At 30.5% G+C, this 27,724-nt stretch overlaps 1 protein-coding gene across 2 annotated transcripts; it reads right to left on the bottom strand.

The window, feature by feature from the left end:
• Nucleotides 1-562: 562 nt before the first annotated feature.
• LOC134725479 (F-box and WD repeat domain containing protein 10B-like) lies at nt 563-27,262 on the bottom strand. Of its 2 annotated transcripts, none has more exons than XM_063589323.1 (10): nt 27,202-27,262; nt 23,570-24,210; nt 13,969-14,417; nt 12,588-12,826; nt 11,636-11,839; nt 10,931-11,052; nt 8,581-8,729; nt 7,790-7,932; nt 6,605-6,763; nt 563-5,139 (listed from the first exon to the last, which is right to left on the bottom strand). In XM_063589323.1, the coding sequence occupies exons 2-10, from the start codon at nt 24,183-24,185 to the stop codon at nt 3,510-3,512; spliced, it is 3,711 nt and encodes a 1,236-aa protein (XP_063445393.1). In that variant the 5' UTR covers nt 24,186-24,210; nt 27,202-27,262; the 3' UTR covers nt 563-3,509. The 2 variants fall into 2 exon arrangements, with proteins under 2 accessions (XP_063445393.1, XP_063445392.1); XM_063589322.1 differs by having other exon boundaries at nt 26,994-27,250.
• Nucleotides 27,263-27,724: the final 462 nt, after the last annotated feature.

The raw sequence follows: 27,724 nt of genomic DNA on the forward strand, positions 1-27,724 counted from the left end.
ATAGAATGTTGCCTGATTAGCCATGTTTGCAAGCACTCAAGTGATTATATCATACATTATGTATTTCTACTTTCCAAACCTGGTTTCTTTCTTTTATCTTATTTGGGACAGTTTTATGTAAATCTGGTGAGGTTAAAACTAATTTTAAGTACTCATACCATGTATATATCGTACATTATGTTTTCTTCTACTTTGCTCTGCCCCTTTTTTTGACATTTCAACTAAAATGTCTGTTTGTTTTGTTCACACATTGTTGTCAATATAATGGAATTTTGCGCAAGTGCGAGGTTTAGCTAGCTATAAAACCAGGTTTATCCATCATTTTCTACACAAGAAAAATATCTGTACCAAGTCAGGAATATGACTGTTGCTTTCCATTTGTTTGATGTGTTTGAGCTGATAATTGTGCCATTTGTTAAGCGACTTTCTTTCTTTGAATTTTCATCAGAGTTAAGTATTTTTGTTAATTTTTTTTCCCTCCACTAGCTTCTTTCTTAAATGTTTTTCATTTTCCTATAACTATTAGATTGATATGGTTTGATGAATATAAATGAACAACACATTATAAAATGTAGAGTATAATTAAAAATAATTCTATCACAGAAGTTCAAATACATTAAGCAACAAAATAACAATTGCTCATGAAGGCACAAAAGTAATCACAGATATGTTGTATAACTCATTGCTGTCGTAGGTAACTACATCACTCCCTGGAGAATGGAAAATCAGATCTTATAATTTCAATTAAATAACTGTTGATCATTAAAATCTTTTTGGTCCTGTTTAACATTTATAATATCTTATTTATTCATTCAAATGAATATTTCAAGAACTTATTTGAGGGGTACTTTATAAACCATATTTAAATCTTTCAACTATCCAACAACAAAAATATGCTTTTCATTTACGGTATATATAAATCAATTTGACTGCTCTGGTGGCCATTTTTTAAAAATTTTAAACAGTTAGGAAATAACTATGACATTGTAGATCTTAATCCATAGGGTGCTGTAGTAATTCCTAAAGTCAACCTTGATGAGTTAACAACAATGACAATATGTCAGCACTGAGCACTCATTACAACAATTTCATTTGATCAAAACATATACCAATCATTTACCCAAAATGAAGGAACAAAGCAGAATATAACCAAGTAAATCATCATAATAAATAGATATATAATTTCAAATTCATATGACTACAGCAAAAATGATTCAATTGATTCTTATGTAAATATATGCATCATTTCCCTATAGCATCAATATTTTAAAATATTTTGGACATTATCAAAATATATAATAGCTCTTGTATCTAAGTAAACTGACAGGACATTAACAATATTTGGTAAGAAATCTAGTAAATCTAGTCATCTTAAAAATAAATTCATGATTTAGTCTTTTCACTGAAACAACATCTTGCTTTAAGTAGGAATATAAAAGTTGAGCAATAACGATAAACTGACTTTTCAACTGTGCTCAAAATAATCACTTCCTAGCTGTAGTGATAAATCAGATGTTTTATCAATGATACAGGATAGCAGTCAGGAAACTTCAACTCCTGGTGCCAGTAAAAAATAATGGAAACAACGTTTTTTTTTTATACAATCAAGGGAAAGTAAACGAAATGTTACTTTTTTCATGCAGATCTAATTCTTAGGATAAGATGTAAAGAAATCGTTAAAAAGACACTTAGTGGGCTATCAAAAAATTTGACAATTGTAATCCATGTAGAATCACTGCTATGCACAATCACAAACATCATAGATAATTGATAACATACAAGACAGGTGTCTATGAATTTTATGTCTAAAAGCCTTCATTAGTTTATAAATGCTTCTGGAATTACACACATGCACTAACCCAATTTGAGCTCTACTCCAACCATCCTTCATTTGATTTAAAAAAATTACTTACTAACAGAATCATTTCAATAAAAGTCGCTGGAGATGATGAAAAAGAATTTAGAAATTCGTAAAAATTCTTCTAGTTTAAGGCACTATCAATAGTTGTATACCAGTTTTCATTTGAATATAATACATTCGAATCAAACCAATGCAAATTACTGCAGTGACTAATAAACATTTGTTTACTTATATTTGGCCTATATAGAATTGTATAGCACTATACAAAGTACATGTAAAAATGTCTTACTCTCTGGCATAACTGTTTTATAAATTGCACAACATATAAAAAATGAGCAAATAAACATAACAAATATACATTTACATTTGGGCACATTATGCAATCATTATACAGCATGTTCTATCTGGAAAGTTTGACAATAATTTTGAAGGCAATGAGCATCCATGTTTAATCAAAAAAGAAACAATACTTAAAATTAAAAGTGTGTTACAGTGAAATCACTTACACCACATTTACAAGCAAAAATAGCTTAACTAGATTGACTCATTGTTGTCTGCTTAATATCTACTAGCAACCAACACACTCTGGACAAGCTTATGTAGTATTTACCATATTTACCCAAAATTGGTAGCTCAAAACAACAATGCTTTCAGATAACTCTGAGAAGACTACCAATAAACCAATTTGTATTCATACATAGTTCATACTTTTTTTTAAAACTCAAGAATAATAATTTATTCTGATAACAAAATTACAACAATGTTTAAAAAAATATAGGCACTTAATACAAACTGCTTGCTCAAAATACATCTTAAATAATGTATAAAATTATAACAAACTAAGAGCATCTTATCACAATTTTTCCCATTGCAATGTATAACAATTCTGAGCTAAATTAGTATGTGCAAAATATTTAACAGTGTCTTTTACTATTTATTTTCAAGTCTTTCTTTATAATTCATTTAATGTAAATTTTCAAAACATATTGTATAAACAGAAACTGTTTTTACAGGAGGATAATGGGTTTTGTGTATTTCATTTGGTTTTGGTGATGAATTATTTACTGTTAAGTTTGAGTAAATCTCAATATTGTGAGACTGTATTTTTATACTATCCAGTTTGAATTATCTCCCTTACCAAAGGTTATTAATTCTAATCTTAAGTTTAATTCCTTTCTTTTGGTATGACCTGTTTTTATGATAAGGAATGGTTTTCTTTTAATCAACTACCAAAACTAAATTAAAGAAACAGAACTAATAACATGGTTGAAATACTCTTTGGCAATGTTATCCTGTAAAGTATTTTGATTTCCCCCCCATGAATTTCCAAAAATAAGTCTCAGCAAAGTATATTTAGAGTTTCAAAAATACAACCTAATTTAAGTGGAAAGAAAAATCATTGCTAACTTTATAAAATCTAATGAAATCATTCTGAGATCTCTATAGAAAATCTACAATATTCATGATGTTAGTTCTGTAAAATTCTACACTGTGCAAATACTAATGCCTTACTCTCACTTCAAAAGAATATTACTCACTAATAAAGCATGACTAAATAAATAAACTGTCACACATTCATAAACATTATTTTTGCTTTATAATTTGCCATTTTTTCATGATACAGAACCATTCAAACAGCTTGATTACACTATGAAACAGTTTTTGGCCTTTCTTTAATACTAGAACTTGATTTTGCCCGGGCTAGCCATGCTGCTTTTCTTTTTCTTTCAAGTTCCCCTTCTTCTTTTCTACGTTTCTCAAGATTATTTTTTTCTATTGAGTCCACAAAACCTTTTTCTTGTTCATATGTCCTAAGTTCAAATTTAACATGACTCCTTAAAGGATCACTAAATTGTCCTACTCTTCCACCTAAACTGGATTCACTTCGTGTTCTTAGAATATCATGACCTAAAGCCTTTCGCTTTTCTTGCAATAATTGAGCAAGTTTTTCTTTCATGTCTGGAGGATACATACACATTGGGACAATGTTTGTTTCATAAGCTGTAGACGAGATGCCATCATGCCTTTTAGGAGGGGATACTCCAGGCATTGCTGGACTTATAGTTGATGGCACAGAAAAACATGTGCCTGGACGTCTGAGGGATGGTGCTGTGATAGGTCGACCTTTCTCTTCCTCGGGAGGAGGATGTCGCCGGGAAGCTGAGGCAGAGACAGGTCTAATAACCCTTCCATTTGGTACAGTCTTTTTTGTAGTTTTCTGATGGAGACTTGTCCTGACCTTGACCTTTGTAGGTATGACATCACATTGTGTGGCATAAATTTCTTTATCAGGACCATGCAATGCCACACCTTCTTTACTCTTTTTAGATTTATGTGACTTCGCTTCTGAGAATTCTGAGACACTTTTTGTATCCATCTCTTCTGTTTTAGGCATTAGTCTATCAAGTCCCATCTCTTCCACAGGAACCTTAGTTCTAGGATCAATTTTACTTGGTGATGAAGATGGCCTTTTCTTCAATTCTTTTAATCTTAAACTTAAATCACGAATATTTTTGTTGGTGTTGGCTGAGAGTTCAGATGGTTGCATTGAACTTTGTATTGCATTTACAGTTAAATATATAAAATCTGGTGGAACAATACTTTCAGCTTTCATTCGAATTTGTGACCTGAGAATTGCTTTTGTTTCTGATAACGACACATCCTTAGACTTAGGAATCAGAGGTTTATCGAATGCCCATGAGACACGCCTCCTAATCATTGACGGATGAGGCTCAATCTCATCTTCCTCATCTTCGTCAGTATCATGTTTATCTGTTGCTATGACAACACTGTATTCTGACTTGGGTCTGGTTTTAGGGAATGGAGGATGAAGAGGTGCTGAATGGACAGATTTTTTAGAAGACAGGACAGAACTTGCCATTCTGGATTCCATCCTTATTGGTGTTGTTCCACTTTCATACCCAGACTCAGCATATTGCTGTGTTTGAATCATTTTAGCACTATGCATACTACGTTTACTAAGACTTTTGGCACTATGTGGCAGTTGTGGAGCTCTGAATCGAGTTTGTGGGAAACCTTCATAAATATAGTCTGATGAGGCTTTGGCATGTCCACGCTGAAGAATTTTTGTATTAGTTGCGCCAGCTTTTTGCATTCTACAGGCACGTATATATGAATACTCTCTATGACGCATTGGTGCATCAGAATATGAGCTATATGGAACTAATGAAGGCACCTTGTCAGATTCTAAAGTGTAATCCCAGTTAGGAGGGTCAAAACTTAGCACCAATAAATTCTTGTCTGTGTTTAAGGTTATCCTGAAAAAAAGAAAGTTTAAAAATATAACCTTATAAACTTATCAGTTTAAAATAACTCTGATATGATTATTCCTTTAAGTATACTCGGACTTCTCTTGAACTGAATTTTAATGTGCGTATTGTTATGCGTTTACTTTTCTACATTGGTTAAGAGGTATAGGGGGAGGGTTGAGATCTCACAAACATGTTTAACCCCGCCGCATTTTTGCGCCTGTCCCAAGTCAGGAGCCTCTGGCCTTTGTTAGTCTTGCATTATTTTAATTTTAGTTTCTTGTGTACAATTTGGAAATTAGTATGGCGTTCATTATCACTGAACTAGTATATATTTGTTAAGGGGCCAGCTGAAGGACGCCTCCGGGTGCGGGAATTTCTCGCTACATTGAAGACCTGTTGGTGACCTTCTGTTGTTGTTTTTTTATTTGGTCGGGTTGTTGTCTCTTTGACACATTCCCCATTTCCATTCTCAATTTTATCAAAATTAAATAATTCAAGATTTATAAAATGTACCCATGCAATAACAACCAACAATCACATTTTTTTTTTAAATATTGATTGGTTTGTATTCAAATAAGACCTTTCTCATTAAACTGTTCTAGCACCTGTACAGGAAGTTTTATCTAGCTCTAATAGTATAGTTTTATTGTTGATATTCACCCCAGATGTACCAAGTGTTAGATTAGTCTTATTTATATTACAGAACTTTCTTGGTATTCCTAATCAGAAGATTTTATGACGAAGTAGTATACTTAATGACAAAGATATTTTACATTTACCGAGAAAAATATGAAACTATTTTTTTTCTTCAAAAGTGATGATTTTCTTAAAATTGTTAAATATTTCACAGTTGTACCCAACCATAGCTTTGTATGAACTTGTTTATTTACTTTTGACCTTAAATATTTATCCCCAATAATTTTTTTTACTATGTATTTGCATTCAGGTAACGTATATCAAATTTATTCGTTCCTAGTGTGTTAATTTACGCTTTTCGATTGAGTTAAGACTTCCAATGGATATTCTATCGTGTGTTTTTCTATGTTGTGATGTTATACTATTGTTTCAGAAAAAGGGAGAAGGTTTGATAACATTAAAACTTTTAATCCCACTGTAAATGTTTGCACCTGTCCCAAGTCAGGAATCTGATGTACAGTAGTTGTCGTTTGTTTATGTAATACATGTTTCTTGTTTCTGTTTTTTTTTATATAGATTAGACCGTTGGTTTTCCTGTTTGATTGGTTTTACACTAGTAATTTGGGGGCCCTTTATAGCTTGTTGTTTGGTGTCAACCAAGGCTCCATGTTGAATGCCGTACCTTGACCTATAATGGTTTACTTTTATAAATTGTTATTTGGATGGAGAGTTGTCTCATTGGCACTTATACCACATCTTCTTATATCTATATCTATGCATTTAATATATTGAAATTTAAGCATTTTTGGTATTAAGTAAATTTTCTTGTCATTACCTATCTCCTATAGCAACAATACTTCTGATTGGGTCACTCTGACTGTTTCCTCTCATGATACGACAACATTGTCCAGTCACCATGTTCCATATTCTAAGTCTGCCATCTTTACTTCCAGTTATTACTCGAAGGTACATAAAGGCTAGGCAAAGCACTGCCCTGAAAGTAAGCACAGTTATATTCTATTAAGAAAAGAGTCGAATCAGAAGTGATTTCTAGACCATTAAATTACATTTATCGGTCGTCCCACTGTCGATATCAGTCGGTTCAGCTCTTAATATTATTCCGTATCATGTCTTTGTGACGTCAAATACGTTGACCGGGCCTTAATAACTTTAACCCGGACATATCAGTTACGTCATATTGTTTGAACCAAAGTTAATAAATTTGACCCAAACTTATCAAGTCACCTTTTGTGTGCTGGTGAAACAAAGAGAACACTTCTCAAACACGCAAATATAGCCCGATAAATCGATTATCATATTATCTGCATATTGATATTGTAAAATATCAGCTGCTTGACTTTATATGAAGGCTTTTTGATCTCGTTCGCTACGCTCACTCGACAAAAAGCTTAAATTATGTCTCACAGATGATATTTTACGATATCAACATGTAGATAACCTGATAATCGGTACATATACATCTGTTGAATTTCTTTCAAATTATAATAAAATGACTTATCTCCCTTTGGCTTTCAAATCAACTCAGATAATCACACAATTACATTATTTCATATATTATTAAATGGTGATAAAATTTACATTATTTTTATCCATAAATTCTTGAATAGGGATCAGTTACATTATTTTGACGTATGCATTATTTAAAAGCCATCAAATTTACATTATTTTGTTGAAAACTTAATTTGATATAGTGGTTGAAATTCCTACTATAATAAAATTCACATAATGCAACAAATATCTACAAAAACATATTATTGTCATATTATCTTAATACATTAATTTAGAATTGTTAGAATATATTTTTTTGACCTGTCAATTTCAAGACTATTTTTAAATAATAACAAATCAAGGTGTGATTCAAAAACAACTTTTTACTACATTTACACAAATCTAAATCCAATTGAGTATCTTTAAAGAATTTCTAACATAACTTCTACTTAGTAATTTGTATTTCTTCATACTGATATGTTTTTGACTTTTTATACATAATAATACATACTGAGGATGTTTGAGGGCATTTAGAATCCTTTCATGGTTGCCCTGTGTACTGTACACATGGGCATAACTATCTTTACTTCCTGTGATAATATGCCAACGGTCAAACTTAATGGCAGTTATCTGATCATCATGGCCTTTCAAAATCTGAAAAGTATAATACAATTATATAAATATTGGTTGTTTAACTTCATTTAAATATTTTTCATAGTTTCAGTGCCTTTTTTCTTTGTTCAATTGTAATTTTACATATTTGTGCCATCTGTCTGTTTTACTGTATGAATCTTTTTTTTTTAAATTATACTATTCTGACTTTTTTGTTTTATTACCTCAAATCTACTTTAAAACATACTGCTGAACATCCTGTTAGAAAATGCATATAAAGGACAACAATTTAGACAGGTTCACTAGGTACACACCCTATTACTGGGTATTTCTATTGAAGATACAATAGGATCTGTGTTCCTATTAAAAACTCTTGTTCTGCTACTGGTTGTGAATATGGCTTTAAATAATAACAAAAAAACATCAACTTACTGTTAATTCATTCATTTTCTTGGGTAACAATTTTTGTGGGTTGATGAAACCTTGCATTTTCATTGATATGTGATTTTGTGGTTCTGCCAAAATCTGAACACAATTTTTAAAGAAATTTGTATTTCTTGAACATTTAAATTCATGGTTCGCCCGTATCAACAAAACCCACCAAAATTGGCATCCAACGAATAATAATGAATTCACAGTCACAATAAAGATCGCCGATAGACTAGTATTTACTACCCATGTACTACTAACCTTGATAAGTTCTGCTGATTTAAGATCCCAGACCTTGACTAAACCATCTTCACAGCCTGTGATAACCATCTCTTCGGACATAGCACAGGCTGATACTGGACTACGATGTTTCAAGTTAGATATACATTTCCCTGTCTGCATATTCCATACTGAAATATAAAAGTACAAATGCTTACTGAAGTGAAATCTTTTTTAAAAGGCAATGGAATTTATACACAGTTCAATACAAAATTACATAGAAAAGAAGAATGTCAGGATACCTTCCATCATTTGAAACAATTTTATTTCTCTTTCAAAGATGTTGAAGGGGAATAACTATAACTACTCTTAAAATTTGTACAGAAATTCTTAAAATTTGTAAAGGAACATATGGATTTGAAGGATGTGCATACAATTAGGAGATGTTGTATGATTGCAAATGAGATAACTATTCACCAAAGTTCAAATGAAGTTGATGTAAGGAATTATAGGCAACCATATGGCTTTTAGTTTTAACAATCAGAAAAACCTGCCTTCTTGATATAGTTCAGTTTCATCATTACGTGGAGTGGGAAGATATTTGCTATTTTTGTGATATCTTGTCTTGGAACTTCAAGATTTCAAGGAAAGTAATTAATAAACTCTTATCACAGGAGGTTGCATCACTGAATTCATCTTGTTATTTTGCAAATGACAAAAGAAATCACAGCAATAATCATGCAATATGATCTTTTGCATTCAACATTAAATGAATCTCAGTACAGTAAAAAAAAAAATCCATAATTAATAATATGATTCTATTTGTTGAATCCATCAAATATCAAAATGCTGTCATTACAAAAATGTAAAAGTATGCAGTATCTGCGCAAAGATAATTTTGTACTTTGTAATGAAGAGATGTACAATATACTGTGGATTCATGATTATTGTTGGACACTAATTTTTAGTAGATTTCATGGGTACAGGTCAATCACAAAATGAAACGATCCAGGAATAACAAATTTTCTCTTGGTATTTATGCAGACTTTGACAAAACCTCAAAATTAAACATCCACAAACATATTTAAGTTTTCCCCAAATCATAGAAAATTGGTCACCATAAAATACATGAATTCACAGTATTTTGATAACAAATCTAACACCAGTCGCCTACTGTACACAGACTTGTATATTCATTTACTTATATTTTTAAAAGTAGATAACTGTTACATGATATAAAAAAAGAAAGACCTCACGAAAATATTATAAGATAAATCTATACATTGGTAACAACAATATTTGTAAACATGAAAGTGCCATATGTATTGGTCTTATATAAAGTTATCTGAGTAATTGGTTCTCAAGTTGATGTTAAGAAAAAGAAATGGATAATCATTCTGAAAAACTAACTCTTCACAACGGTTCCTTAACAAATGTATTCAGACTTGATTGATTCAAATCTTAACTGACATTCTGAAGAAGTATATTTTATCCTTTTATCTCCTGGAAATGTTTTAGTTAAAAAGAGTAGTTAAGAAGTGATATCTTACATGGTATTGATTTTCTTTTATTCCTAGTATTGACTTTAAAACTCCCATTTTCAAAAATAAATAAACTTTGAACATTAATATGTGTTTTTGCATTTAGGGATTAATTCTTATTTTAATTGAGGCTTAATCTTCAGTGAAATTAATGGAATTCTTTTTTTCTTATTATGATGAGTTGTTTGCACACCTAATGCACTGAGCTTAATAGCAATTAACTACTGGTTTTCTATCAACTTTTAAGTACATTATCATTCAGCTTTAGTATACATGGGTTTAAATCTATATTGGAAGTCCATGTAAAAGCATTTATAAAAGTTTACAAAAACTTGATCCTTTTTATGTAAATTGAATTTATTTTTGTAGTAGACAAAAATTTAAATAGGAAAACCTCAGATTAAATGTAGCAAAACTTTATTAAAATATAAACAAGTAGATCTATGTTCATGGCTTGGTTACAAAGATCCCACAAACCTCAAATCATACTATCTGGTGTGATCATGTCAACCAATATAATCCCAGCCTCCAAAATTTTGGAGGTGTCTATCATTATGACAAAACCTGATTGTCCCCAAAAAAGGTCTTCAAACAGATAAACAGAGCATTGTCAGATCTTTGTAAGTAAAGCAAGAATCATGTGTTCAAAATCAGACTGAATGAAAACAAACAAATGGAACTGTGTGGTATATTTCAATCAGACAGAAACTCAACAGCACAATATCTTATCAGTTATTCCATCCCTCCATCTTTTTTTATTTATTATAATGATGGAAGGAAAAAAACAACACATCCATGTGGCTGGCTAGTTTAAACTTATAAATCTGTTTCAAAGTTGCATTTGCACTTACTTTTACAAGCACCATCTTTAGAACCTGAACACAGAAGGTTTTCTACAACTTCAATACACAACACTGTATCTCTATGTCCACGGAATATCTTCTGACATTTCCCATCTTTAGTGCTCCATTTCCTGTTTTAGAAATGGGTATTATTAGAGGATTACACATAACATTTTGCAATCAGAAGTGATTGAGAATGTTCAGCATTTTAAATTAAAAATTAAAATTTTTACTATTTCTATCCTATCTGTTTAGTCAGTGAACTATCTGAGACAACAACTAAATACATGTGCAATCTGTACCAAAACAACATCTTGCTAAAATGTTTGCTTAAAGTTTAAAATTAATATTTTCTATCTTTTTCATTCATTCATATTGAATTTTCTTTAGCTATCATTATATTCATCTTAAAATTTATCAAAACTGCTATTCGTTTGCAATTTTGCAATTTGATTCCAGATCTTCTGTGATAGTCTGTAAAAAAACATTGTTTTTTAAACAACAACCCTTGAACTTTTTTGTTCTACCCACCAACTAAAAGGTAAATAAAGATAACATGAATAAATTTCAATAATCTAAATAAATTCTTAAATAATTACAACAGTGTAAAATACTAGACAACTCTTCAGTTGTTTATAAATCTGTCTATCATTCAAACAATATTATCAACTACAGGATAGATCCCTGACTTGAATAAATAAAATAATAACATACCTTATACTTGTATCATAGCTCCCACTTAGTACATAATTTTCTTCTTCATTTAGATGGACACATTTTATACTGCCAGCATGCCCTGATATCTTAAGATCTAATTCTGCTCTATTCTCCATTTCAATAAATCTAAGCTTTCTATCTTTAGATCCCGTAACAATTAAATTTCCTCCATCTGTATGGAACACTCGATGACCATCATCTCTGGAGAAATAAAAAAACACATAGATTTTATAAAAGAATTGGCAATTTCAGAATCCCATGCAACTGGGTTATTTTCAGACTCCCATGCATACTGGGTAATTTTCAGACTCCCATGCATACTGGGTTATTTTCAGACTCCCATGCATACTGGGTTATTTTCAGACTCCCATGCATACTGGGTTATTTTCAGACTCCCATGCATACTGGGTTATTTTCAGACTCCCATGCATACTGGGTTATTTTCAGACTCCCATGCATACTGGGTTATTTTCAGACTCCCATGCATACTGGGTTATTTTCAGACTCCCATGCATACTGGGTTATTTTCATAAATACCCCTTTACAATGTGATTTTCAAATAATCTCATGAACAGTAAAATTCCAAACAGAAATGTTGGGGATGAAGAAAGTCCTTTGAATCTTTGAATCTTAATTTTTGAGTATGCATGTATTTTTAAAAACCAAAGAAACTGTGTTCATAAATCAAAATTTTAACAATGTCAAATTACAGGCTGCATCAAATATTTTATTTATTATTATCTGGAACATGTTGATGCTACTGTTATAAATATTTTACTTACAATTTGGTAAATACTAATACAAATACTTATAAAAGAAATTAGCCATGATCCCTTATCTTTTCTGAACTGCAATTTTCAGTATATTATAAAACAATTTATTGCTTTTAACCAAAGACTTTTTTGTTCTTCAATCTACAACAGCATTAAGATATTTAATATAAACTTACAATTTTAACATAATCTGTACATAGTAAGATCCACAGAAGACATTCCTTTCTTCAATGATAGCATTACGTACAGATATACCACTGTAACCTGTCTCAAAGGTCATCATGGTCTTATAGTCAGGATGGTAGGTTACTTCACCATTTGTTTTGATTACCTCCCTTGTACCGGGATACAGATTAGGAACCAGTACATCAATATCCTTTGCATATTCATGATTAACACCTTGAGCAGAGGCACCCTAGGAATAATACAATTCTTAGTATATGAAAACAATTTGCAACACAGTAAAACTAGTACAATCATTCCCTTGTCTATTTCAATTTTAACATATGCAATTCAAACTTATTCAATTCAAATATTATCATCATAAATTAAGAAATATAAACATATGATTACAATTTCTGCAGGCATAGAAACAAGTTTTTAAAATGATGCTAACAATTTTCTTTTATACATGCAATACTGAAGTTCCCAGCACCAAAAAAACTAGTTTAAATCTATACCTGATAACAAAAATCTAACATGGCCAACACCTATACGATAGTTAGTTGCTAACATCTATGTCATTTTGGTCTATGGTAGAAAGTTGTCTCATTGCCATTCATACCACACCTTCTTATTTTCTTAATGAATAATTTAATCAACTCACTTACCTACATAGGAGAATCAAATCAATCATTTTATATTAAAAATTCCCATTCCCTAAAACTTTTTAGAGAAATCCTGACCTATTTCTATCACTTTCTAAAGATTCATGCTTTACTTATTCTACTATTAGAAGTAGGAAATTGATAATAAAGAATTCTACTGCCAACTGAATTTCAAATTCTAAATAACTAAATATGTACTCCTATCACTATTAACCTCCATCCCTTTATTCTCACCTTCCAACTTTCACTATCAACAACTGCCCCTACTCCAAATCCCTAGAATTTTGTCAAAATCACCATAATGCTTCATATATTTTCAATTTTGTAAATTAATCTTTAAATTCTGGACTATTTGCATAATCTCTTTGTGTATTCTGTTATTACATTTATTGTATGACCAAGATATAGTGACCATAGCACATACATATATTTACTAATGAAACTATCTTCTTTAAAGGATGAAGAACATTTTTGTGATAGATTATGCTTCTTATTATTACTTTCTAGCTTGATCAAAACTGAATCAGAGATATCTACATGCTACGAAGTTGCCAATGTTGTAGACTCTAGACTTCATTTAACACACAGTTAACCCAAATTCAAAGCTTGGACAAAAATAGTTTTGGGCATGAAAGCCCAAGGTACTGAGGCCAATCAAAACACATTTTTGTTTTCTTCTGTCACTGACAAAGTCATTTACATGTATTTTCATTTTCATTTTGCAATTTACCTGCATGAGCATAACTTCTTCCATCAACTTCTTGTTCAACTCCAGTTCAACCTTGACCTCTGAAACAAGCACCTGCCACTTGGTGCTGACATCTTTAGCGGCATGCAAAGAAGCCTCATCCAAAAGTCGGAGGATATATTTGGCAAGATGGACTGGTAGATATCTAATGAAGTCCTTAAAATGGGACACACCAGAATGGGCCTTGGCTGAAGAAGGAATGACCATAAGGGCAGGGTCCAGCGATGACAGGCTAGTCTCATCATGAAAATCATGAGGATCTAATATCTGAGGTCTTGTTGCTTGTCTGATCTTTTTACCAGTGATTGGGTCTCTGGTTGGAGAACCATATTCTGGTGACAAACTAATAAGCATATCCAGTTCAGGATGGTCATCTGTTTTATATGAATATTCTGTCTCACAAATGGACGAAGATTCAAGATGGTCATCATCTGCAAAAATAAGAAATGATTTTTATATTATACATAAATGAAGAGCAATCAAACATATACATAACACATCGTGACATTTCTGCCAGTGAATGTGGCTGATAGTGAGGATTATGACAATTTAATTGGATATATTGGGTTTGTAATGTAAATAATATTCCCCTTTTAAATCATACAGGAAATTGTGCATTAGTTTTCATATCTAAGAAAAAAAGCATTATTCCAAGTAGAAGTATACAATAAAGGCAGATTTTTTTTTAAATAGAAAATTGTTAATAAAAACTAGATGGTATTTTATTATCATGTGAGTTGGAAGAAGAAAAAACTGAGTCTGATTTTTGATATAGATAGAAATACCTGGTAATCTAATGTACAGATCTATTGATATATAAGAGTTCATATAAACCCTCAACAAAATCGATTCCTCTTATAATACTGAGTTCTACATGCAAATAATTAAAGTAATGCATGTGTTTAAACAATCAAATATTCTATTATAGCATGTTAATAAATGTTGTTAACCAATTAAACCTAAAGTGGTATTTAAGTGGAAATCAATTTAATCATCTTTTATTGCCTTCCTATAATTAGTGATCAAAGAGTTGTTTTAAAAAGAGTTTTGTGATCACACACGGAAAGACAGTATCTACAACTATTAACTTTTAAAGTTCTGATTGCTTTGTTTGGTAAATTAGAAACAATTGTGTCTATAAACGGAGAAGCACTATGGCAATTTGTAGTTACATTCAAACAAACAATTATGTCTGTATTCTTAAAAGCTGCAACAACATGACTGAAGTTCTGCAAGCAGTTTGATATTTTGAATGCTCAAATAAAATCATATCAGGTAAATTTGACCTTGACTTTGGAGCTTTTTTCTAGCCCAACCTTAACTTCATAATTCTGCTACACAAGCAATATTATAATTTAATCTAATATACTTTGCTCTCAGCAGCAGCAAGACAAAAATTGTTAGCTCTCATGTTGTTCTGACTTTTATCACTTTGAAGTCAGTAAGTACAATGACACATGAAAAAGTATAAGTGAGACTAAAACTTAATGCTATAATGACAGAGTATTAAATCTTGAAGACATAACTATAATAAATTATAAGAGTACATGTAGTGCCGATTGTCTATAATCTCAACAGCATATAAAACATATTTCAATTACAATACATTAACTGGAGTGTTAAATATAAGATTTAATATCAATTTATTTCAATTTATCAAATTATCTTTGTATAAAATGACAATGCATATGACGCAGCAATGTGAGAATTATATAAGACAATTTTATGAATAATCTTTGATGAATTGTGAACAATGCTGTTGTGAAGAGGTTTTGTGAGTATCCAACAATTCTAGACCATTCGTGCCGATGTGTTGATAAAGCAGCTAAATTAACAGTACAAAGGTTCCCAATAACATGGCCGCGAGTCAATTTATTTGGTAGAAATCTTTTAATCTTGGATTAGGTATTAAAAAGATAATAATCCATTTAGTCTACCAAAAACTAATATCTGACAGGCTTACGACTATAGATTAAATCATTGTAAAAATATGATATATATAAAATCATAATTCATGTTTGAAGAAGAGCATTCTTTAAACATAAAGCAATGTCATAGTATGAAAGGCATTTATTCATCGGCTTTATAATATTAATGAGGGCGTTAAAGATTGGATGTTAAATCCTCTTTACAGGACAGAAAGTTAGGATTAATTAAGAATGATATCATCAATTAATATATTAATTAACTGTCCAAGTTGATTTAAAATTTTCAGCACATTTTTTCAAAGACAAAATTTAATTCTTGAGCTCTAATAAATTTATTCATGTTTGTGTTAAATTGATGTAATAATATTTTCATGATAATTTATCTAAACAAAAAATTAAACCTTAAAATTTGACTGGTTTCTCAATATAGTATCACCTTTCTATTTTCAGTCTGCTGTAAAATTGGGGTTAACAAGAATGTGTCCATAGTACACAGATGCCCCATCCGAATTACCATTTTTTATGTTCAGTTGATGATGAAAATGGGGTAAAATCTCTAATTTTGGCATTAAAATTAAAAAGATCATTTCATAAGGAACATGTGTACTAAGTTTCAAGTTGATTGGACCTCAACTCCATCAAAAACTACCTTGACCAAAAACTTTAACCTGAAGCCTCGGGACAGACGGATGGACAAATGAACAGACGGACGAATGAACAGACACAGAGATCAGAAAACATAATGCCCATAAATGGGGCATAAAGAAAACATGGAATCAACCTTGCACAATCTATATGAGTATGCTTCCAATGGAAAGAGAGGCATGATTTCAATATCATTGACAACCAAATTCGTGTGACGAGATTTTATATAGCAACATCATTACAATTAAATCTTATATCAGATTTGATATTAAACAATTCAAATGTCAGCACTTATTTGACCATAAAGGTAATAATGTATAACCAGTTAACAAACACTTTATTGAATAAATAGAAATACAGAGTTTAAATTTTCTTTGATGTGAATCAATTTAATTTCAGCCAAAAAATCAATTCATACATATATTCAATTTCAAAATTAAACAATGTATTAAACTTTTTCTCTGTTGAGTAAAATAATATAATGTACTGATCAAATATGAGGCAATATATATACAATGAGGGCAATTCAGTTAAAAAGATTTGGAAGTTTAATTTTTAACAATAGAAAATTTTAATCAAATCTGACAGAATACAAGTCTATAAAACTATTACAGTAAGATTTATCAACATGAGTATTGCGTCAACAGGCACTACCTTAAAGATTATTAAAGTTTAATTCAAAATCGTATTGTGAAACATCAATATGCAAATACTAAGATAACAAACACCTGCCAATATAAACTTTCATTTTGAATTTAAAAACGGAAAGTTCAATTCAAATATAAAATTTGGCCCAATAAATTAAATCAGTTCAAATGACTATTAAGAAGGAGGAATTTTAAGGTTTGAACATTTAATTCTTTGAAGAATTTCAATAAAAAAAGGCCCCACACTGTTAGATGCATGTCTTTCCTTCAGTAGTATAGACATTTCACATGAAAACTTTTGAAACATCATATATATAAGGTTTTAACAACATTGGTTTGTTTGACCTGTACTCGAAAAAGTTAATCTTATAAATAAATACAAACTTGGATAGAAGGTACAAATAGTTATCAAAGGTACCAGGTTTATATGACCCATGTTTCGTCTTCACAAGACTCATCAGTGACGCTCATATCAAAATATTTGTACAAAGATTGGATATTCAAATGGCAAAAATTTCCTGAAATATTAGGAAATAACAATATACATTTTGCTCATTGTTGAAGACTATAACACTCCAGTCATGCTTCAGTGATTCACAAGATAATCAACCAAATTTTTCCCACATAGGAGGGGCCAGGTCTCCTTGATTCTACTATGATATTTGCCCTTGCAGTCACTTCCCAGTTATAAATTGAACTGCCTAACTGTATTTCAACTCTACTATGAAAATTGATAATAAAGTAATAAGTAGACAAAGTAAAAAATGCTGAAAATATAACCTTCCCATAGTAGAGTCAATAGAGTGTAAGCTCATGGTTTAGCATTTAATTCTTCTATACAAAATAGAGAAAAAGTTGCAAGGGACTTTAACATGTTTAATAATAAGATTAAACTAACAATGCATAATATGTAATTAATTTAATACAAATGACCTTAAGATTCGGCAAAATAAATCAGCCTTTCTTAATGACAAAGTTAAAGCACAATGTAACATATAATATATTCAAAGTAATGTTGGGGTCAGTTTAGTCTGGGACTTTTATACTACATGTAGTTAGTATGTATAAAATTCCCAGATTTAGTCAACATGTCACTGTCAGGTTTTAAAAATGCTGTGAAGTGGCATTATACCATGGTATAATAGTGTTACATGAAGTCCAGTCTTATGCCCTGGTTCCAAAAAGTATTTGAGCCAGCATGACATTTCCCCCCTGACTTTTATATATTGACAGTGGATCTTTCAAAATGTGCAACATCAGCAGTCTTAACATTCAACCACAGGCCAAATAGCCCAGGCATGTTAAATTTAACTGTGGGGCCTGTAAAAATTATCTCTTCAGGCCAATAGAATCCAATTAAAACTTTTTTTCAGCTTCAGGGCTGTAAATATAATATATTATGAAGACTGCATCAGCATACTAAAATCCGCTTTAATTAGCCTGAGATCTTAATTTATTTAAAATCTCACTGTCAGAAACTTTTTTATTTGCTTTTGTTGTGAAAATCCACAGCTTTTGGAGTACAGAAATGTAATGTCATCTGTTTAATGTATTTCTCAGTATTCATTTTTTAGTGATGATTTTTTTTCAAATGGTAAAATAGCACAATTACCTTTAACAAAAACATTATCCTGGTACAGGACAGACTAATGGGAAACTGATCATGAATGGATGCAGAGATTAGGAAAAAATCTTGTAAATAAATATCAGGAACTTCTCAATGAATGATAAAAGACAGAGGACGGCAAGGATTCAATAATATATTCCAGATAATTTATATTGGTACAAAAGTTCTCCTTTCATTATAATCAATCTACTAACTTAGATAATTTTACAATCATGCATGTGTGAAAATGTATTTTTCTCATTTTTACATGCAGAATGTGAATTTTTAAATGAATTACACAACATATTCAAACCTTGATTTGGTATCTAAATAATGAACTAGGCTGAAAAATGTAACTACTAGTGTTAGTATTTTGTCTTGGCTTTGTATTTAATAATGGCATGGTCATATCAACTCCCAATAATCAAGTATAAAAATGATCTTAAATGATTCAGTTGTACACTTATAATACTAAGATGACAACCATGACTACAAAATATAAACATGATTAAAATGTGTCATCTAGGAAGCCATTTAACATTTTTAATAACCAAAAACCATTTAATATGTGGTGCCGATATCTTCTTATATTAAACTAATTGCTGTCATTACCTCTACTTTCCTTTTAAGTATATTTTTATGCTTTCTTCATTTAATAAAATATATCTTAAAGTATTTGACATTACAAATGGTTTATACTGTAAGGTGTAAACGATGACTGATAACACTGTCTGAAGTTATATAATGTAACGTAAACATGGCTAAAGGCTTATTACTGTAGCTAAAAAAAGTTTGAACTTAAAGAAGCCTAAACATTGAGTGATAAATGTCAAAACCATGTAAACTGAAATTAACCACCATAATAAGCTTGTGGTGGTCCAAGACATTGTGGAAAAGTTATGAAGATATTTTTCAAAAGAAAGGCAACAAATTTGAATCGATGATTTGTTTTCCTTCTTAGAGAAATAAGCTAATTATTATGTCATACATATTAATTTGAAATTGCAGTGTAGCATGATAGATTAATAATGAAATACACTGTTAATGAACTTCTATAATCACATGCAGCAATTGAAAAATGTTAATTCTATTAATGCAACTTCATTGTTTGTAATGTTCCTTTGGAATGGATAAAGTTGCCATTGATGCTATGAAAATGCATGCGCAAGTGCAGACCACGTTAAACTAATTTAAATGTATGATTTGACATGGTTTTCTGTCACTTTCATTAGAATGTAAATTGCAATATTGTACCTAAGTAAGCTCCGAAGGCATTAATTGGTGATTTAATGGTCACAAATACCTGTTTACTGGCTCAGCTAAAGCTAAAATGCAAGTGAACTTAATTTGCCACCATCAAATTACCAATTTATACAGTCCGAGATCAAAATACAACACAGATATTTTTCCTAATTGTTCTCTACATAATACCATTGAGGTTTGTAAAGATTAGGGGCGGATCCAGCCATTTTAAAAAGCCAGAACAAAGAGGGGGGGTTTCAACCTATATGTCCCCATTCAAATGCATTGATCGCCCCCAAAAAAGGGGGGGTTCCAACCCCCAGACCCCCCTGGATCCGCCAATGAAAGATGCTTTTAGTATAGTATCAAAAGATTACCCAATATTTATTTTAATATTAAATAACTGGTAAAAGACATGTAAGATAAAATTCTTAATTTAGGGTAGAAAGGAAAGAGACCAAATATCAATCCTAAACAAAATTGTGCTACTAAGGTGACAATGCTACCCACAGGATTATAAAACAAATACAATTTAAGTAAAATTGTAGATATATTCATATTAAATTATAATATGTTCTGTAAACTTGAGTTGTAATACCTTGTTTAAGTACAATTATGGCTCAAATTTCAAAGCATTAATAAAGTGATTTAAAGCTTTGAAACTTAATATGTATATGTTCAGTCAATGTTAAGACTTATAAGAAAAACCTTTATTTCATCAAATAACAAACTAAACAGATATTGTAGCATTTAACCATGTCAGCAAAAATAAAAAAGAATACACACACGAGACATAATTATTATCATCCAAAAAGTTATGTCATGATTCTGCATGTCTTTGTATGACATGTATAAAGATGTTGTTTAAAAAATAAAAAGACCAAATTTTATCAATAAACAAATTTCAATGTGTAGCAAATTTCAAGGACTTAGTTTCTGTCATCAATGGTCATGCAACCATATTGAGGTCAAACAGATACTTATAACATGTACTTTAATTTTTTTAACTAGATGTATACCTTTCAAGTCACCTTGACGGATATTGTTTTATACTAATTTTTCAAATTTAACTGATAGAATTCGTGCAGAATCTTACAAAAAGTCATTTAGATTGGTTATATTAAAATTCTTGTAACTTGCAAATGTATTTTTTTTTCTCTCAAGGTTTATTGGTGAAAAGAGCCATCCAAATTTACATCAAAACAGTTAATTAACATCAATAGGTTTTCAAACAAAAGGAATGATATTGATAAGCTGTGAAAAGTGGGACTAAAATAAAAGAGTTCAGTTTAAGAGATAAAAAAATAAAGAAAAATTGTACAGTACATATATGGAAAAATCAGATATGGTTTTGAAAAAAAATAACATTGTCCCTAGATATACATGATATAGTTATATCATGATCATCTTAAATTAAAAAGACTTACAAAACCAATTTAACAGTTCCAATAATGCAGGTCAAAGTTACATTGTATATTGATTCTGGTGTTACATGTACTTTTGAAAGTCAATATGAATAAATAGAATTACATGTACACAGTTTAAACATGGTAAACATGCACGCAAATGCTTTTCATTTAAGACTTAATATAAATATACAAATTGTGCCAAATCAACAAATGAAATTCTCAAATTTGCTTATATACGTCATGAAGTGCTTGCAGAATTAAAATAGAATTTTATGTTCATGTACATGTTTATTGCAAATTTTGGTTGAATATTTTGTATTGAACCATAATATAAATGAATTGCATCCTCATTCATCTGAACTTTGCAAGTCATTCATACAATAAATTACATGGTCAGCATTGTTTACTCATCTCCTCAACATGAAGCTGTACTTGTACTTTCAATAACTTTATTTATGGACAAAAATATATGAGCCCTTTAAATGAAACAATTAGTACATGACTTGGCTTTCAAAAATCGCCCTTGAACAATTTAATTTCATATATATTTTTTTAATGTTCTTTATTATAATTTTATAACATATTTATGTTTAAAGTCATAAGAGACGAGTGACCGGTGAAAAATTATGTTCTTCCAATTCTTGAACCAATGCATACACACATCATAAACTTAGTCTCTGAGCACGAATTTATCATTTTTTTCGTGTAAATTTCGTATAATCGTCAATTTTTTTTCAATCGGTCAGTGTTGTTGTGAAAATATGGCAGGTAATTAAAGTTCGTGTTTTGAAGCCGAAGTTTAACGATGGTCACCTGTTTGTCAACAATCGACAAAAAATAAACAAAAAAGCATGGAAAGAGAGCACGTGTTTAACATGTGAATTCAGATAATAATTTATTTTAAGGACATCCATGCGTATTGTGATCACCGGATTTTTACGAGATGGGTCACACTGAGGTCACTTTGCATACGGAAAATATGTCGGGGGAATTGGTTGCTGGAAGCAAGCAATTAAAATAAAGTAAACTTCTTCTCAATATGAATAAATTAAAGAATTTTCTACAGAAAAAAGTATATGTACATAAGTTTTATAATGAAAACTATCCATTAAGTTATAAAAAACATATGCATTATTTTTTTTGATTTGAGGTTTCTTTTGACTTTAAGTAAAGAGAAAGCAAATTTGAAAATCACTTGAAAGAGATGAAAGTAATGGTCTTTTTATTATCACCCATAATACCTTATACTTACTATATTATCGATAAACATAAAACTGGGAACATAAATTTCCAAAGGAGATATATACATACATTTGTATATACAACTCGTCTAAACATCAACCCAACAATGTTAGATATACATTATGTACACAGCCATGTATCACCATCATTGATGGCGATCCGATGGATACATCTGTTGTAGGGTTGTCACTGACTCAGACGTACTTACATACATTTGTATATATATACAATGTATTAGCATGCATTTAAGAGTATGCAGATGTGTACATTTTTTTTTACAGTACAGTCTCACTACCCTCTAGTTTTATCGAACAAAGATATTATTTATATAAAGACTTTATGAAATACAGAATTATTTTAGAAAATTTATCTATCTTACAATGTCTTAATTCTTTACATTATTTCTTTAGAACATGACCATATCTTTGTTTATAAATACCATAAGGCATTCATGAAAACACTGCTGAAGTTAAAATGGTTTCTATGGGTAGAGTGATGTAACCTGCAATATGCATGTGCTTGTCTCATGTATGGAAGCTGTATCTTGTTTTATAAAGATTTGTTGATTGCAGTTTCTTTATAGTTTCTACTAAATTAATTCTGAACCTTTTTAAAGATTCAGGTAATTTAGAACATAGCATATATATTTAATTCCTATGTTTACCTCTTCTCTGGATTGTCTAATTGACAAGTAGTCAAGATGTATACATTTCTATCTCTAAGATATCATATATGTTCAGATCCAAATGTATGAAATTGATACAAGGAGCTAATTTTTTATTTTAGGATATCTGAATTATCCCCACAAACAAGGATTTCTAATCGTAATGAATATGTACAGTAGGATATTTATGTGCTACAAACCTTCCAAACTTAAAGCAGCTTTTTCTTCTGTGATCAGCAATGTACGAGCTTGTGATGCTAAAGTATGCAGAAGGTGACTATCACACATCTGTAGAACAGCAAAGGCAAAGTTAGACTTTGTCCAATAGTTGGTCTTCTCAAACCATTGCCAGTAACAGCTAATATTATCTTCTACTTTATCTGTAGATAGTGCACGGTCAGAACTCAAAGTTGAAGAGTCTGTGTGTAGACTTGGACATGTACGACTTCGTGCATATGTATAATCTTTACACATCATAGGGTGTAATAAAGTCACAAGCTGATGTAAGAGATCGATACTATGAAATCGCCTTAGCAGTCCAAGCATTAGTCGTTTCTTGGAATGATCTCCCAGTTTTGGGAACCATTCCTTTATGTCTGATAGTTTGTTGTTTAAGATGCATGCTTCACAATCTCCACAAATGGTAGCTTTGCTTCGGTTCACACATCTAAGTTGCTGTGCTTGTCCTAAATTAAATTCATACACTTCAACATTAGCAGAAGCATGCTTCATGTTGCCGTTGATAGTTATGACACCGTCATTCATTGGTTCTGTAATTGCAGAAATTCCACTATTATACTGACAAACCTCCAGCATGGTGACTATTGATTTCTCATTGTCGCTGAAAAATACAAATCAAGAATAATTATTTAAATGTTTTCAGTTTTATTCATCCATGGAAAAATAATAATCAATGAAAAAGTAAACAATACATCATTTGGAACAACAGTTACATAAAGGTGTCTAAATCTATAACATGTATAATATATAATGTCTCATATAAATTTACTGAATCATTCATGATTTAGAATTACTGCACTAATAAAATGATTAAGACTACTGTGAATTCATTATTGTTTGTTGGATACCAATTATCGTGGGTTTTGTGTGCTAAAGCAGTCAAGTGTTTTCAAATGTTCACATATTACAACTTTTCTATAGGCTTTGTATGCAGAGATTTGCAAACAACAAAATAAAATATCTACCAAAATGCAAGTTTTCCTCAATCCATGAAAATTGGCACCCACGAAATTATGAATCCACAATAATCAAACTGTTTGATATTAGCAATATGTTAAAGAAAAATAACATATTGCTAATATATATTCATCATAAAATTGAGAATGGAAATGGGGAATGTATCAAAGAGACAACAACCCGACAATAGAAAAAACAACAGCAGAAGGTCACCAACAGGTCTTCAATGTAACGAGAAATTCCCACACCCGGAGGCGTCCTTCAGCTGGCCCCTCAACAAATATATACTAGTTCAGTGATAATGAACGCCATACTAATTTCCAAATTGTACACAAGAAACTAAAATTAAAATAATACAAGACTAACAAAGACCAGAGGCTCCTGACTTGGAACAGGCGCAAAAATGCGGCGGGGTTAAACATGTTTATGAGATCTCAACCCTCCCCCTATACCTCTAGTCAATGTAGAAAAGTAAACGCATAACAATATGTACATTTAAAATTCAATTCAAGAGAAGTCCGAGTCTGATGTCAGAAAATGAAACCAAAGAAAAAAAACAATCATACATTTTATGTACATACATGTACAATGTATTTGTAAAGTAAGTACCCTTTATTCCAGTAAGGGTCCAGAGTAACAAACAATGGGTCATATGTTAATACATTTTAGCCTAAAAAAAAATCAAATTAAATATTTTTTTATTTAAATTTTCAAATTGCTCATTTGCCCCAATTTTTGGAGTCCAAAAATCCGTAGAAGAAATTAAATTGGTGTGGCCTAAACATTAATTATTTTTTTTAATTTGTCATGTTTGTTTTACCTATTCTATTTTCATTTTATGCTTTTAAATTATGATTGTATTTATTCTGTTCAATTTGGCACAGCTTTAGACAAATCAAATATGTGTTTGGTTTGAATACTTTTATACCTACTAAGAACTGAAATGTCTATAAGTACAGACATTTTCGTATCAGTAAATAACTTAGAAGATTCACAGCTACCATAACCTTAAAAAATAAAGTAAAAACAGGTAGTTTTTCTATACTTTTACGTTCATCCTATTATACCTGTATATAAATGCATGTACATGTAGGTATATTTCGCAACTTTCAATTGAAAATTTGAAAATACAAATGTATGCTGCATTTACAGTAACATCCTCAGCATGTACATGTTTTAAATATTTATTTCAGATCATCAGATGTATACTAAACTTATAATGTAAATATCTATAATACATGTAGGCTCCAAACTTTATAAAAATGATGTACAATGTATGCTTCTACATAGAAAAAAAATTCCAAAAGGTTGTGTTAAATATAGATTCCATAACTGCTACGATATTTCTCCACTCGAGACAGTTACAATTTTAAAGCTTTTTAAATGATTAAAATCTAATGTTTAGAGTGGAGAATATCGTAATACACAAGTTATAGTGGTGGAATCGATTTCTCTCTTGAATTTTTTCCTCCTTTTTCAAACATTTGCATAAAGTTGTGTTCTTTGAATGTGACGTCATCGCTCATTAATGTTGCCTTTTTTCATGACATTACAATGGGAAATTCAAAAGAAATCAAGAAAATGAAACATCATAATTAAATTTTACCAATCATTTGCTGAGGACAGATATTTCAATAGTGATGAGAAATAAAGTTTTTCTCACACTGCTCAGGAAATGTTGAAAATAGCACAATAATTAGAGAAATACCAGGTAAAGTTAAATGTTTTCCAAAGATGGGAAATCTTAGTACAAAAAATGTACAATGGTTTCATTATCATTTTTTAGATACTAATTTCTTTGATTTCGCATGAAAATGTGAACCACAAATTTATAAATGTTGAAAGAAGAAGTTTTCTTTGTAAGCTTGTACGCAGCAACAATGAAAATCAAATATTTCACGACAATGACATAAAATATAAACTGCATGCAGTTGCACAAATTTTCATAAAAACAGACATGACCATGATGACAGAGTTACCCCCTTATAAAAATTTCTTTTACTTAAATTCTTTTAAATAATAGATCTGTTAATCTTGATGCATAAAATTCAAGGAAAATATAACTTTAAGAAAACACTCCCCTTATGTGAATTCTAGAAATGATGATCATCACGAGTCTCCTATTTTAAAAGAGGAAAAAGAAAGTGGATTTTGATAAAGAGTACCACTTAAAACTGCAACATTGATCAACACTTGGCATGTGTACAGATTATTTTTACTTCAGCCTACATTCAAACAGTGGCTAAATTTTGCAACAAATCAAGTTTTAACGTAAACTTTGAAAGCTATTTAGTGTTTGAAATAAAGATTAATAATGTTTCTCAAATTCTTCATCTATTGAAAGGGTGAAAAGTTATGTTTACATATACAATAAAGTTTAACATCAAAGTAAACATGGTCACACAATTAGCTATAAACTTTCATCACCTTTAAAGCTCCAAACTGTGATAAATAATCCATGCACATGTATATTTTTCCAACACAGGTTTGCTCATGTTTTTATACAAAAAATATAACTCTTTCTATAAAAGGAAAAGTGTCATGTCTCTGGAATTTTTATGGAATACGAAGACACTTAAATGTCTTATGTATTTAACGTTATCATAGCTAATACCGATGATCCAGTACCACTTACAGTTTATAATAGAGGTAAACGTCCCCAAGGAGACGTCCGCATGTTTATCTTTTGAGTGGAGTCAGTCAAATTAGTTTCGAATCCGCCAAACTATCAAATTTGGTAAATGACTACATAATGTTTCAAAAAGTAAAAAATATACATTAAAAATTAATTAATAATAATTTCAATTATTATAGAAACGGAAAACAATATTTTTTAGAATTTATAGCACTAAAGGGTAGATAATCCGTTTAGCGCCAAAATGTAGAATATCTTAATACCAAGAAAATTATAATGATATATAGAACTGCAACGGTCTAGTTTATATAATATTTTTGGTTCCACAAAAGCAACATCTAAATGAGATCTGTGAAATTATCATTCCCATATCTCTCTTTGTTTATCCTGTTAAATGTAACCTTAGAAATTGGCATGGATATCGTTTCTTTGATAGTGAATTGATAGCCTCTTGTCTGTTTAAAAATGTGTTGATGGTTTGCGGTCTCACTTACATAATATTTGTTTTCATATTCTTTGGTGT

The sequence above is a fragment of the Mytilus trossulus genome, chromosome 7 (assembly GCF_036588685.1).
Source record: "Mytilus trossulus isolate FHL-02 chromosome 7, PNRI_Mtr1.1.1.hap1, whole genome shotgun sequence".
NCBI classification, from domain to species: domain Eukaryota; kingdom Metazoa; phylum Mollusca; class Bivalvia; order Mytilida; family Mytilidae; genus Mytilus; species Mytilus trossulus.